We start from the raw sequence: 13237 nt of genomic DNA, 5'->3' as shown, positions 1-13237 counted from the left end.
TTATGTTAGTGAAATCTAGTGAAGGTGGAGTGTCATCCTCCTCACCGAGTCCATAATGCCGTCTTAGGGCCTCCAATGATGGAGAAGCTTGATAAGACATCATAGGAACTGGAGAAGGTGTCTGGGACATTCTGATTTGGTTACGAGTCGTATTGTGTGCCTTGCACGAAGACTAGCTCTCAACAATATCTGTAGGATACTCTTTACAAGAGCACCGGCTCTGATACCATGTTAAGAAGAGTGCTAGGGTTTGCATTGAGGACACACAGAGTGTACGACCATGACAGAAACACAAAGGCACAGACATAGACATAGACACAGACACAGACACAGACACAGAGGGCAAAACTCAAACCCTAAACGCAAAACTCAAAACTCATAACCTAAACGCAAAACTCAAAACTCAAACACAAATAGAAGAAGGGGGAGAGAGAACACAACTTTGAAGTGAATGAATGCTGTAAATGAATGTAAGAGTGTATAGTGTGCTCAAGGGCAGAGCAATGTCGGAGTGTGACGTCCACCGAAGACGGATCCCAAGTTTGTGACCACCAGTCGGAGTGTAGGAGTGCTGAATAGTGAATGGCAGCAGGTTGGTCACCAAAATGCAGCAGTCTAGAGGCTGGAAACTGGTAAACGCAGCAGTGTACCACCGATCGGGGGCTGGAAACTGTGCACAGTGTGCTGTAAACAGCAGGCTGAAACAATGTCTGAGAGTGTCAGGGCCTGCAATGCTGAAAACGCAGGCTGGCTGACCCTGGAGATGATAGATAGCAGGCTGAACAGCAGTCTGGGACAGTTTGGAGCAGTTGCCAGCAGCTGAGAGCTATTGCCTACAGCACTGGACAGGCTGAAGATGATGTGGCTGCAGTCGATGATGGCTAGACAGCAGATGGAGGCAGGCTGTAGGCTGGAAACTGGGCGCCAACAGCAGCAGAGGGTGTGTGGGCTGGTGTAACCTGCAAACAAGGATGATTACTGAATGGGGGCAGCCTGTCTATTTATAGATATGGAAGGGCGCCCCAAAAATTAGGGTTTCTTCTAAACTTTCTCGAACCGCTCCCCGTTTTAGGGTTTCCACTGAACTCTCTCGAATTGCTCCCCATTTTAGGGTTTGACTCTAAAAGAGCATTTTTAGTGTTTTTTGGGGCAGTTTAAGAGGCTAATCAGCAAGTAATGCATATTTTAGCTCAACAAAAGCCAATGTACCAACACTATTGATAGGCACCAATAAGATGTTACCAATAGTGATTGAGCTTGTTGATGGACAGAGCTCTTGTTTCAAATCACCTTGTGGAGTCATATCACTCGAAGTACCATTGTCCACTAATCAAGGCTGTGCAGAAGACATCAGAGCCATTGAAGAAGGCTCCTCCAAAGTATGGATATGAAGGAACATGGAGTAATGTGTAATAGTAGGGGTAGAGGTAGTAGAAGACTTTGAAGGTGAGGGTACTTCTTCTAGCATTTTTCCTCAGGATGTGTCCCTTTCCACAATGTGGGTACTTCGGCTTCTCTAAATCTAAGTTAGAGCCCAAAGAACTTGTGTGCTTCTTTGCCTTTGACTTCTTCTTCTTCTTCTATCCTCCTCTTGAATTTGCAACAAAGGGCTTTAGTGGAGTCAGATCCACTAGTACTGACCCCCTCGGAGTCACTTGTTTTGCTCCAAGACAAGCGGTGATGACTTGTCCCATAGAAGGGTCTTGTAGGTCCTTCATATGATAAGGTTGGATATCAAATCGAGGAGATGGCAGCCGAGTCAAAAGCATCATAGCCATATGTTTGGAAGATATCATCCGACCAAGAGAGGCAAACTTACTCATGTCCTCCATCTTAGTGATGTGCTCCTTCATGGAGGAGTCATCAATACTGAGTATCCACAACTTCTTCTCAAGGGAAATCTTGTGGGCAAACGTCTTTTGTCGAGAGAGACGCAAGCTTACTCCACACTTTTGGTGTGATCTTCAACTTGCAAACATGAACAAGAACCGAATCCTGCAAACTCGTAAAGAGGAAGGGTCAGGCCCTAGAATTGAGACAATCCCATAAGGTTGTGCGGTCCATAGATGTCCTATCTGCGGGATCCTTCTTAGGATAGGGGATAGGTTCAGAAATAAGCTCCCAAAGATCGGAGGAGTCCAAAACACTCCACCCTGTATGACCATAGGGAATAGTTGGAGCTGTCCAGCCGGTCCTCTTTGGATAGCTAAGGAAGGATGGGTACTTGAATAGAGGGTACCAAAGGATTCATCTTCACTTCAGACAGAGCCTTTTTGAAAGATGGATAGAAGGGGGATGAGTACGAATGGGAGAGTCCTCCCTCCAATGATACTTGCAATAATAATCACGCCTTCACTCGGAGGAGTGTTGAGAATGACAATTGCCATCTTTGTCTTCAGAGCCTGAAAACGGAAAATACATTTTCGAAAATCTGCAATCATCCACAAAAGAAAACTTGCGTTTTGGCTATAGACAGCCCTAGAATAGAAGGAATCGGCTACAAGATACCAAGATCTCGATGTAGATGGTCCACCTGAGGTGAATAGATTGTTGACTACACATAGGAGGATACAGAAGCACAAAACGCTGATTAGGATGTTGTCGCTTGCTACAGAAGGGTTGCGTTTGATTGTAGAAGACTGTCGTCTTGATTAGGGAAATGTTGGCACCACCTAGAAGGCTGCGTTTTGATCAAAACACTGATAGTGAATAGTCGCCTAATGCCCAGAAGCAGTCATTTGGGCTCCTAATGATGTCGCCAACCTTCAGATGTTGACGTATGATCACTAGATGCTGTCGCAATCATCAAATGCATGCGTTTTCAGCAAATGCAGATGTGGATGGCCTCCTCTACAAGAATCAGGGATTTTGTGTCTCTTAGACAATGATACCATGCTCTGACACCATGTGAGAGTGCACAACGGAAAGGAATAGAAACACAAAGATAAAGGAATAGAGAGAGAGTGCAAGAAAAGAAGAATGAAATTTGCATTGAACAAGAAAGAATGTTGATACAAACAAGAAAGTGGAAGGAGACTGATGAGTCCCCGCATGCATAGCCCATAGTGTCAGTGAGGGTATTAGATCAGGCGGCAGTACCAAGCACAAAGGAGACTGAGTGTCGAAGTGTGTACTTGCCAAGGAGGATAGAAGATTGGAGAGAATGAATGCCAAGTGTGGGAGAGGTAGGTTACATATAGCCAAGAATCCCCAAATTTGGCCGACTGCACCCTATAGGTGTCAAAAAATTGACCAACCAACATTTAATGTTGGTCGTGGCACAATAAATGCCAGAAAAAATACCAGATGGCCACCAACAAAATCCCAATTGACAAGGACAATGTCTGATAGGTGGAGCAGATTGGAAAATGCAAAAACTAACCTAGAAATGCCCATAGGATGTTGACAACTGAAGAAAATGCATAGAAATGCCCATAGGATGCTGACAACTGAAGAAAATGCTGACAACTGAAGAAAATGCCCATAAGATGCCACCTTCATCAAAACACATGACAGACATGTTAGAGCTCCTAATGTCTTCGTTTGACTCACACTGAGGCTCTTAGGTAGGAGATGATAGGGCATGACAAACATGATTGCTAACAACAGAAACTCAGAAACACTATAGAAGAAGATGAATGAAGAAAGATGAACACTGAATCTTGCTGATACAATAGAACGGAGATAGGAGATGACGACATTATCTTTTTTTGTTTGCAAATAAAATGTGGCTGATTATATTACTCAAAAAAACTGATTACAACGTAGTGCTTATGCTTAGCAGACTAGTTGGAGCTAATGCAAAGTCACAAATGCATCATGTATACAAGCCTCTCAATGTGGTCTGGGGGGGATGGGGGCAAGAAGCCATGGAGGGGGGGGTGTATCGCCATCTGGGGCTGCCTGCCTGCATCACGAAAAACAGGTATTGGCCACCCCAAGTATGCATGAAATGATAACGGAGCTCCTGATGAGCCCTGGACTCGGCCTACACTTGATCCCAATGGCCACGGAGGGAGTGGATGATGGAGGTCCAGAGCTCTGCTAAGGTCACCTGTACTGAAAGTCTCTCTTTGCCGAAATCCTCCTGACACCGCATCTTCCAGATATGCCATCCAGTAAGACTCCCTATGATTTCCCATATCTCAGAGCGGTCTGCTGTGGGCTCCCGTACCTGACGGATGGGTAGAGTCTCCAAACCGACCACTGCGCACGACCCTACCTCGATGATGAATATCGTGTCTTGCATCTCGACCTCATATAGAAGGTGACGGCCCTGGCTGACTGCCTACCAATAGAAAGCTCCCCATGAGATACATCCAAGGATGGGTGCTATACGACGAAGGATGCGGCATGCTCCTCTCCACACGAGCTACGCCTCATGACCAAAGGCAGTACTTTGGGGTTTCCAGAGGCTGCTGTGTGCATCGCTTACAACCTCCCTCCTACATCTGGGCAAGCCAACTTTCCACCGCCAAGCCTCCATGTGCCACCAGCCATAAGAAATATGATACCCTCCTCAGCCTCCAGCTATCCCATAGGCGGTGCCAGAAGGTCCGTCGGAACGGCTCCGTGATGCTGTGCTCCACCTAGTGCCTGCTACATGACGGTGCCCAATCCATATCCTCCTGCATCAGTACGTGTCTGCCAATCTTGGCAGTGTACTCCAAGAACCTCGGTGGCTTCTTGGCGACTGCAGCGGTTGGCCATAGCCACTCTCCTGGATTTCACTCTAGCTCAACAAGTGGTCTATCCTCCCAGATCCAAAGGCGCCACTCCCTGAGCTCCTTCCAGAAAATATAGGGATCCAGTTGCCATGTCTTCCCTTGAAGGTCCACCACCCGAATCCTCCTCCACGAAAGGGTAGCTATCCCCTCATCATGCTGCTCTCTGTCAAGGGCCAGACGCCCCCCCTTCTGAACGGTGAAGGAGGCCCCCTGTGGGGCGCCGCCCACTCTACCTGTCACCTATAGGGGAATGCGTGCTGGTGAAAACCTAGCGGCCCATACCTCCCTGGGCTCTATCGGCACTCGCATCGAGGGAGCAAGCCACTCCAGAGGTATTGCTATGTCTATCTCCCTTCTCCTCAACTCCACTCCTCTCTGGTAGCTTCATACTTGTTGCAACACCTTCTCGTCCGCCATCTTGTACACCTCCCACCATGTCTTGATGGTACGGGTGGCCTCCCAACTAGCCCACTGGATGTGGGGGCGCTCACCAATCTATGCCCCTTCTCGATCTTTGACTTGAGGGTTCTAGATCACCGGCTGACGGTCTATCTCCTCTTGGCAGCTTGGGGGGCTCTAGATTAGGGCCTTACGGAGGCCTTGCCACATGCGGAGTAAGCTGCGTAGGAAAGGTGATCTTGGGGGGGGGGGGGGGGGGGTTGATTTGGGCTGATGTGAAGATCCGTCTTAGGGACGGCCTCCACTTACCGCTAAGCCTCGGTCTACAATCTTGAAGACCCTCCTGCAATAAAACCTTCCAGGTCTGCTTGCTTGGTGTGAGGCCGCGGACAACTATCTTGCCCAAGAGGGCCATACTCTGGTACTCTAGGTCTATGATCCCAAGCCCTCCCTCTGACCGATGCCGTATGATGGTCGCCAACGCCACCTTGGCCCTGGAATCCCTGGAGCCATTTGACCCTGACCAAAGGAAGTTCCGCACTAGGCGGCGAAGTTGCACTATGCAGGATGAGCAAAAGCACCAACACGAGGTGATATACCAGGCCGTCGCTAGGAAGACCTGGTTAACCACTAAGGCTCAACCAGTTAGTGAGAGGCGAGCCGTGCTCCAGTAGGTTAGCTTCCTCTGAATAGAATCAAGGACAAAAAGAAATTGCTGGGCGGGGGTGATGTCAAGTCCCACTTGGAACCCTAGGTACCGGACGATCTGCCCTCTGCTCACCATCTAAATCCCAGGTGGATGCCCCACTCCGTGCTGGAGTCCGGGTCTATGAGGAAACCAACCGACTTTCGCCAGTTGATTTTCGCTCCTGCTACAAGACAGAACACCTCAAGAGCCAGCCTCACTCTCTACAGCATTAGCTCATCGTCCTCTATGTAAAGTGCTGTGTCATTTGCATGATTTGAGTCTAACAACTCGGTCTCCTCTCTCACTGGAAGTTGGAGGCTGTGTAATCTGCTCACACATGACCTAAGGAAATGGGACATCGCCTCTGCAAAGAGAAGGAACAGATACGGGACCAGGGGGCAGCCGTGCCGTACCGATCTCTCTAGCTGAAACTCCTCCCCTCGCCTACCACCTATGAGAACCTTGCTGGTGGCTGATGTATAAAGTGCGGAGACCCCACGAATCCAAGCCTAGGGGAAACCCAACCTCACCATGGTGCCCTCTAGAAAGTCTCAGTCCACCCAGTCATAAGCTTTCTCGAAATCCAAGAGTAGTACGGCTAGTCTCTGCCCGCTATGCTGAGCCCACTTTGTTGCCTCAAAGAAGGTGAATACATTGTCCACGATGCTCCTATCCTGGACAAAGCTTGTCTGTGTGTTCTGGATGATGTCTGGTAGTTCGGGGCGTAGTTGCCTACCAACCATCTTTGCCAATGCCTTATAGGCCACTGACAATAATGTGATCGGTCTTCACTAGGAAAGCTCCAACCGGTCTCCGCCTTTGGGGAGAAGACTGATAAGGCCTGCCGAAAGACTCCTTGGCATCTGTCCTGTAGTGAAGATCTCCTAGAAGGCCATCAGTAGGGGGTCCTTCACCACTTCCCAGTAGGTAGTGAAGAAGGCCTTAGAGAGGCCATCCTCTCCCGGGCATTTTTGCCCGTCCTGTGTATGGAAAGCCTCCTCCAATTCCTTCTCTGTGAAGGGGGCTAGGAGGGAGTGTCCAATCTCCTCTGAGACGAGGGACAAGATGTGGTCCCAGACTTGTTGTCTACATCGCTGCCCTCTAGCTGAGGCTATTTCCTGCTGGAACAGGCGACTCTAGTAGTTGGTGGCGATCTCCATCACCTCGTCTGGGGCTAGAACGAGTCCTTCCATACTGATCTCGAAGGCTGCGTATTTGCTCTCTTGAGGAGCGAGGTTGGTGCACCTAGAAGAACTCCCTACACATCGTATATCCCTTCCGCACCCAGAAAGCTGATGAGGTGCAGAAAGAGAACTCCGAGCGCTTGTCCTCTAGGCCAGCAGTGGCTGCTTGCGTGCGCACCTCCTGTGCGTGGAGGGTGGGATCCCCTGGTGCCTCCGGTAGTAATCTCTGCATGGTTGCAAGGTCCCGCCGGAGTGCTCTCTCCTCCTCCCAGCTCTGCTGCCTGGTCTGTATGGTTGCCTCTTGACAGATTCAGCTAGACTCGGCTAGGCCTTTGCAACCTCCTCTGTGATCTAGTCCCTCGTGCCCCACTCCTTGGTCCAAACTTGCTCTATCTGTCTCGTCACCTCCTCCCTCCTATAGATCAAGTCAAGGATCCGACAGGTTCATGTGTCAAATGACGACATTATCTTGGTTGGTAGGTGGTAGTATCTTGAAGGAATGTGCACTATGAAGGGAGCGAAATATAGTCCTTCAGGTAGAGGAGTCGATGACAAGGAAAAGGGATGCTCTATGGAGAGAGTGAAATGCAGTCCTACGGGCAGTGGAATGTCCGAGTAGACATTGGAAGATTAAGGACAGCAGTAGAGAGGGCGAAACGTTGTCCTTAAGAGCTGTTGGAGATGCTGAAACATCTAGGAGATAATGGCTGCTGTCAAGATGATTGCTGGGCAGCCAACTAGAGAAGAAAACCCATGAATGTTGGTGAAGATCTCTCCATGTAAGTGGATGTAGATAAGTGACTGCTGAGCAGCCCTTCAGGAGTGAAGAAAACTCAAAAACATAGGTATCCAATGTAGGGATGATAAAAGAGGGTGTAACCTGTTGTAAGTGGCCTGAAACTGTTGCAAATGTTGCCTCCATAATGTGGCTGATGGCTGGGAACTGTCACTTGGGTGCTGGGGTGGCAGCTGGAGCTGGAAACACACAATAATGATGAAGACGATTTGCTGTACCAGTCCAGGGAGGAGTGAAGCCAGCAAATGCAGCAATGGAAATGATGAAGAGCAGTTCTTCTGGCTGTGTGGACCCAAAACGTAGAAATTTGGAGTGTTTGGACTTCAAGAATGAAATCACCAGTTGGTAAGGCCTCACGATCAGCTAGACAGCACCACAAATTGAGATATTTGCTAGGATAGGTGATACATCCCCCTCAAATCTAACCTACACATGAGGTACGATACAAACCACATTCATGAATATAAGGAAGCGGACATTAGACTCACCTCCTAGCCATAGAGCCAAATGGACTCACCCCCCGGCCTGCGAGCTAGTAGCACTTTGACCCACAATCACATCCCAAGGTTTGGTGTCTCATACCACTAACACACACCATCTTGGTGCATGGATGTGTTGGCCAATAGACCAAGAGTCCAAGAGTGGTGATCACACAATGAATGTGCATAATAGGGCCTTTAGTCCTATAAATAGGACTCTACTGCCCTAACCCTGAAGCGCACTTGGTGCATTCGCACCAAGTCACTTCGTGACCACTATGACCAATGCTACTAGTGCCCATCTGGATGTTCAAGGATATAACAATAGGGCTGTGGACAATAGTGGGAGAGGTGAGGTTGAAGGTGTAATGGGGGAATGATGAAGAATGAAAGAAAAAGTACAGAGTGAAGATGGATCCCCCTATTTATAGGCACACGAGTCACTGAACTTTCTAGGGTGGCGCCCTGACTCTCTTGAGTGGTGTCCTGACATTAATAAATGATACAAATAAGGCCTTTTTGGGGCTGTACATGGAAACCAAAATAGGAATTAATGACTTTGGTTGCTCAACAAATGGTACAATACAAATAAGGCCTTTTTGGGGCTGTACATGGAAACCAAAATAGGAATTAATGACTTTGGTTGCTCAACAAATGGTACAATGCTTATACCAAAACTCCTGATGTAGGCACAAGTGCTGCATGACTTTGGCATCCTCCCATGTTGTATGCAATGTTATAGTTGCCTGAAACAATGTTTCAGTTGCTGTCCACACCCTGACATAGAGGACATCACAATTTGTGGAGACACTCAGGTGCTGCCTTCAGCTTGGCATCTGCTTTCTCAGCATGGCAACTTGATTCAGCATACATTCTTCTGCATTTTAGTGCTGTACTGTCCAGACAACATCCAAAGAGTATTTTGCAGCAGTTGTTTCTTAGACCAGCATTGCATTTTTGCTGTTTGGAGCTGTTTACTATCTGCTGCCCTTGCGCTTTCTATATCACACCAGTTCTGATCAGCCACTATGACTGTGTTTTGTACTGCTACTGTTATTCCAGCTAGTATCCCACCTCCTAGCAGCTGCCTCCAGCTAGTCTACATCTGCATTTTGATACAACAGTCCCTGGAGATCACTTCATCATCACCTACAACTTCTGAGGACTGTGTTTCACTCCCTCTATGGCTGTCCATCATCACCTGCTGTCTTCTCTGACATCCCTTGCCTGGAGGACAGCATTTAGCTCCCTCCATAGTGAAAGCGATTTGGCTTTGGCTCTTAAAAAGCTAGCATGCTCATCCACAGGTCCTGTCACTTGATCAGCTAGGAGAGTGCAATCATCTTTGAGCTCTGATCGATGTCAATGACTCAACTCTACTCAACTCAGTACTGGTTCCACAGATAGGAATTCCGAGGCTCACTCCATTGTATTAGTTGTATCCATGATTCACCATTTCTTCCACTTTCCATGTTTTTGAGTTTTGTGTTATAGTATTTGCTTTACATACTCTGTGTTCCTCCCCACAAACCCTACCATTAGGCAGGTGCATTCAGTCTTCTCCTACTTGCCAGCAGCCTACTGCCTTAGCTGTCACATTATTGCCTGCATCATCCTCATTTGCTACCAGTCTGCTGTCCTCATTGACATGGCTCTCACATGTGCAGGGCTGGCTGTTTCGCAGCTTTGTATGGCATTCAGATGGGCACATTTTTCTTCAGATTTCTTTTGCGTTTATACCATCGCATTGTTGTGATCCAGGAACTGAGGCTCAAATATGTATATCACCACATTGTTGTGTTGATAATCAGCAGAACTGTTTTTTCAAATTACTGTTTTTTTTGGTTTGCAATATCAACTTTGTTAGAAACAAAAAGAAATTGCACGTTTGGTTTGCTTACCATGTGCAAACCTAGAAAGTAGCCTCTCAGTTACAGTTCAAGATTTTGCACCATTTCTGATCAGGGTTTATACATGATCGTCACCAGATACTGCTGCTGTTCAGGGGTCGGAAATCTGCCAAATTTTTGCAATACACTTCAGCCTTGAGTGCTTTTGAATTTTTCTTTTATGTCTGTGTGGAATTGATGCAGCATTTCTTTTCAGTAAGCACTATCTTTTCGCAATGCTGTCTGGCTTGTTGGAGTATGGAGTGGAGGCAATGTGGATTCCCAACTTGAAAGCACAACCATGGGTCAGCTATACAGGACTTGCACTGATAATTTGTGGGGAGGTTATTCGTAAATCTGCTATACTTACTGCTGAACGAAATTTTACTCATGACATCAAGACATATCATTGTGAAAACCATGAACTTGTCACTCATGGGATCTACAGGTCAGGAGAAAACTGAGTTTTTAGTCCGTGCTATTACATGTTCCTTCTTTGATTTCTAGATAATTTTATTCAGATCTGCACCATTTGCTAAGGGTTCCCTTTTGTGGCAGATTGGTTCGCCACCCAAGTTACTTGGGCTTTTTTATATGGTCCATTGGGACACAAGTTTTACTTTGTAATCCCTTATGTGCTGTGGCATACACTGTTGTCACATGGCGTTTTTTTGCACACCGTATTCAGTATCCATTAAACCCTTATACTTGAGTTGTATTGGCATTCCCTTCCCTCGAGATCATTTTATGCTAGGATTTCCTTGACATGGTTGGCATAGATTTGAAGAGTACTACCTTCGACATTTTTTCAGAAAGGATTATGTGGAGTATGCGAAAAGAGTGCCTTCAGGAATACCTTTTGTCAGATGATTTCCTATGTCATCTTATGTTCACAGTCCTGATGGTAAGGGCTATAAATTTTTTTTAGTAAATGTAGGCTGCATGTTTGGACAAGTATTTGCTTCTTCTAAGCTCTCACAAAACTCAGTAGAAACAACCAGTGTTCTTCATTTATTCAAATTCTTGTTGACAATGCTTGTGTTTGATGCTTTCCGAGAAAATGGCTTTTTGTCTCATAGTAATCTCAATGAACTGGATTTTTTTGGCCTAATTACTTGTAACAGGGTGCTAGCATGTGCTTTTATTTACTTCTTAAGTCTTGGGTGACTACCAGTCTTAAATTTGTATTGATGTTTTTAAGTGGATTTGAATGAAACATGGGTACAATTTACTGTATTGCCTGAGGTATGTGCTTGTTTTCTCCCATTGATGTTTACTATACTCAAAATTTCTCCTGTCTTTGGATGGAAGTGTCTAGGTTGTTTCCCTGCTTGCTGTCAGATAAGTATTTGGATTGCATAGCAGTGCCGTGCTAGGGAATGGCTCCTAGGTGGTTCCATGCAACAGTGTAGCCATATCAGGTTACTTGAAATTCTGCTATTTAAGAAGCTGACGAATCTCCTATAAGGCAGTAGAGTTGCTAAGGTGTCAGCAAGGTTTCAAGATGGCATCAGCAAAGTTTTGGTGGGCTTGAACATATGCAAGTTGTTCACCTGCAAAATCACATGATCTATGTGGTTTGGAAACAGATCTGCAAACTCATGTAAAAGTGTTGGCTGCACTTTCAAAACGTGTCTCAGTCGAATTGCATAAAATTGGGTCAACAAATTTTATGTCCAGCAGTGTATGTGTGGTAGTTGAACTAGAGTGTCTGAGTTTGACCACCCATGTCTGTGTTTGATTGATCTGCCAACAGTTAAAGCAGTTTTCAGCTCCATAGCAGTCATTAATCTGTATCTAGCTTTGGACAATTTTTGAGTCAAAAAGCACAATTGGTTATTTGGTAGGTGCAAGAGGGGATCCACAGGAGCAATGCAGCAGAGTGTCAAGTGCAAAATATATTCCAAAGCAGGGCAATTATAGCACTCTGAACTTAACTGTAGGAAGATATACATATTTTTTGCCCCACTTTTGCTCTTGCTTAGTGCATCCATCTCCCTGTCCATATAACATGTGGCTTTATGCCGTGCCACAGAATTTCAGCCTTTGCGGTTCTGCATTTGAGTTGGAGCTTCAGCTTTTGAGGCATTTTACAGCTTTGATTGTAGGTTTTTGGCTAGCAACTCGTCTTTCTTCACGCATCAGCTTTTCTGAAAAATAGAGCTCTGATGATATCATATATGAAAAATAATTTGCTGATGACTGGCAATGGTCTACTTCAGTGTTAAATCTGAGCCATGAGACAACTTAAATGCTGAAGGGGAAATTCCCAACCTGTACTGATCATTAGCACATAAGCATTCATATGGACATGCTTGTCACTTTTTTTGTGTGCTGTCTTAGAACAGAGATTGCACGGCCAGCCAACTCACCTGACAGGTACTCGAAGATCTCACGGAGTTCCCATTTGTTAGTTGGGACACGATAGGTGATTGGCATTGGTCGGCTGATGGAACTCCTAGCCACCATGCACAAGGGCACTGTGGGTATGTTAGAAGTGATGGCGTTGTTAGGTTTGCTAGCCGAGTCTGCAGCTTGCCTATATTCATCCGCATCCCCAGAGAATGGGAGATCAATGGTTACCAATACATGCATCCAGTCATGCTCATCCTTGGGGCAAGGAATGTACCTTGTTATAGGTCCATAATCGCTTCTAGCCCTTGAGTCACCCTTTAGCATGGAAGAGATGGCATGCTCAAGAAACTTTGATAGTGGTTTGAGGGGTGGTTGCATGGGTCTTGGGTGGTGTAACCAACCTTTTATTTATCAACTATTGTCAAGATGTATTGGCTCAATGATTCACATAAATTTGATGATCATAGAGCTTGAAATATGACTTTTATATTCTTTGAGTACTAAAAAGAAGTATAGCTAGTGCTCGACTTTTCATTCAAGGGTAGACAATGCCTAGAATGCCTTGTAGTTACAATTGGGCTGTCATGGACAAGATGCCCAAGAGGGACTAATAGTTTAGTTGGGTGGTTAGATTGATTACAAAGCCCAAATGGCGAGGACTTTTTCACTTGGGTGGCCAAATTGACTAGAAGCCCACATAATGAGTGGTTTCAAAAGGCG

General features: G+C 46.2%; 1 protein-coding gene across 7 annotated transcripts in view; it reads left to right on the top strand.

Annotated features, from left to right (window-relative positions):
* LOC148018485 (protein-S-isoprenylcysteine O-methyltransferase B-like) overlaps window positions 1–13237 on the top strand; it is a 92033-nt gene that overhangs the window by 37902 nt on the left and 40894 nt on the right. For 5 of the 7 annotated variants that reach the window (XM_087661758.1, XM_087661761.1, XM_087661760.1 and 2 more), the window contains exons 2-4: window positions 10367–10610; window positions 10721–10849; window positions 10942–11066. In XM_087661758.1, coding sequence (XP_087517884.1) covers window positions 10367–10610; window positions 10721–10849; window positions 10942–11032 — 464 coding nt within the window. In that variant the 3' untranslated portion in view covers window positions 11033–11066. Of the gene's footprint in view, window positions 1–10366; window positions 10611–10720; window positions 10850–10939; window positions 11067–13237 lie in introns of all 7 variants that reach the window. The other 2 variants (XR_015687692.1, XM_087661757.1) reach the window with 1 other exon arrangement.

This window comes from Lygodium microphyllum, chromosome 21 (genome assembly GCF_053477565.2).
Source record: "Lygodium microphyllum isolate KBCC chromosome 21, Lygodium_microphyllum_v1.1.10, whole genome shotgun sequence".
NCBI lineage: Eukaryota > Viridiplantae > Streptophyta > Polypodiopsida > Schizaeales > Lygodiaceae > Lygodium > Lygodium microphyllum.
The sequence above is the reverse complement of the archived record's forward strand: the minus strand, read 5'-3'. Positions and strand labels throughout refer to the sequence as shown.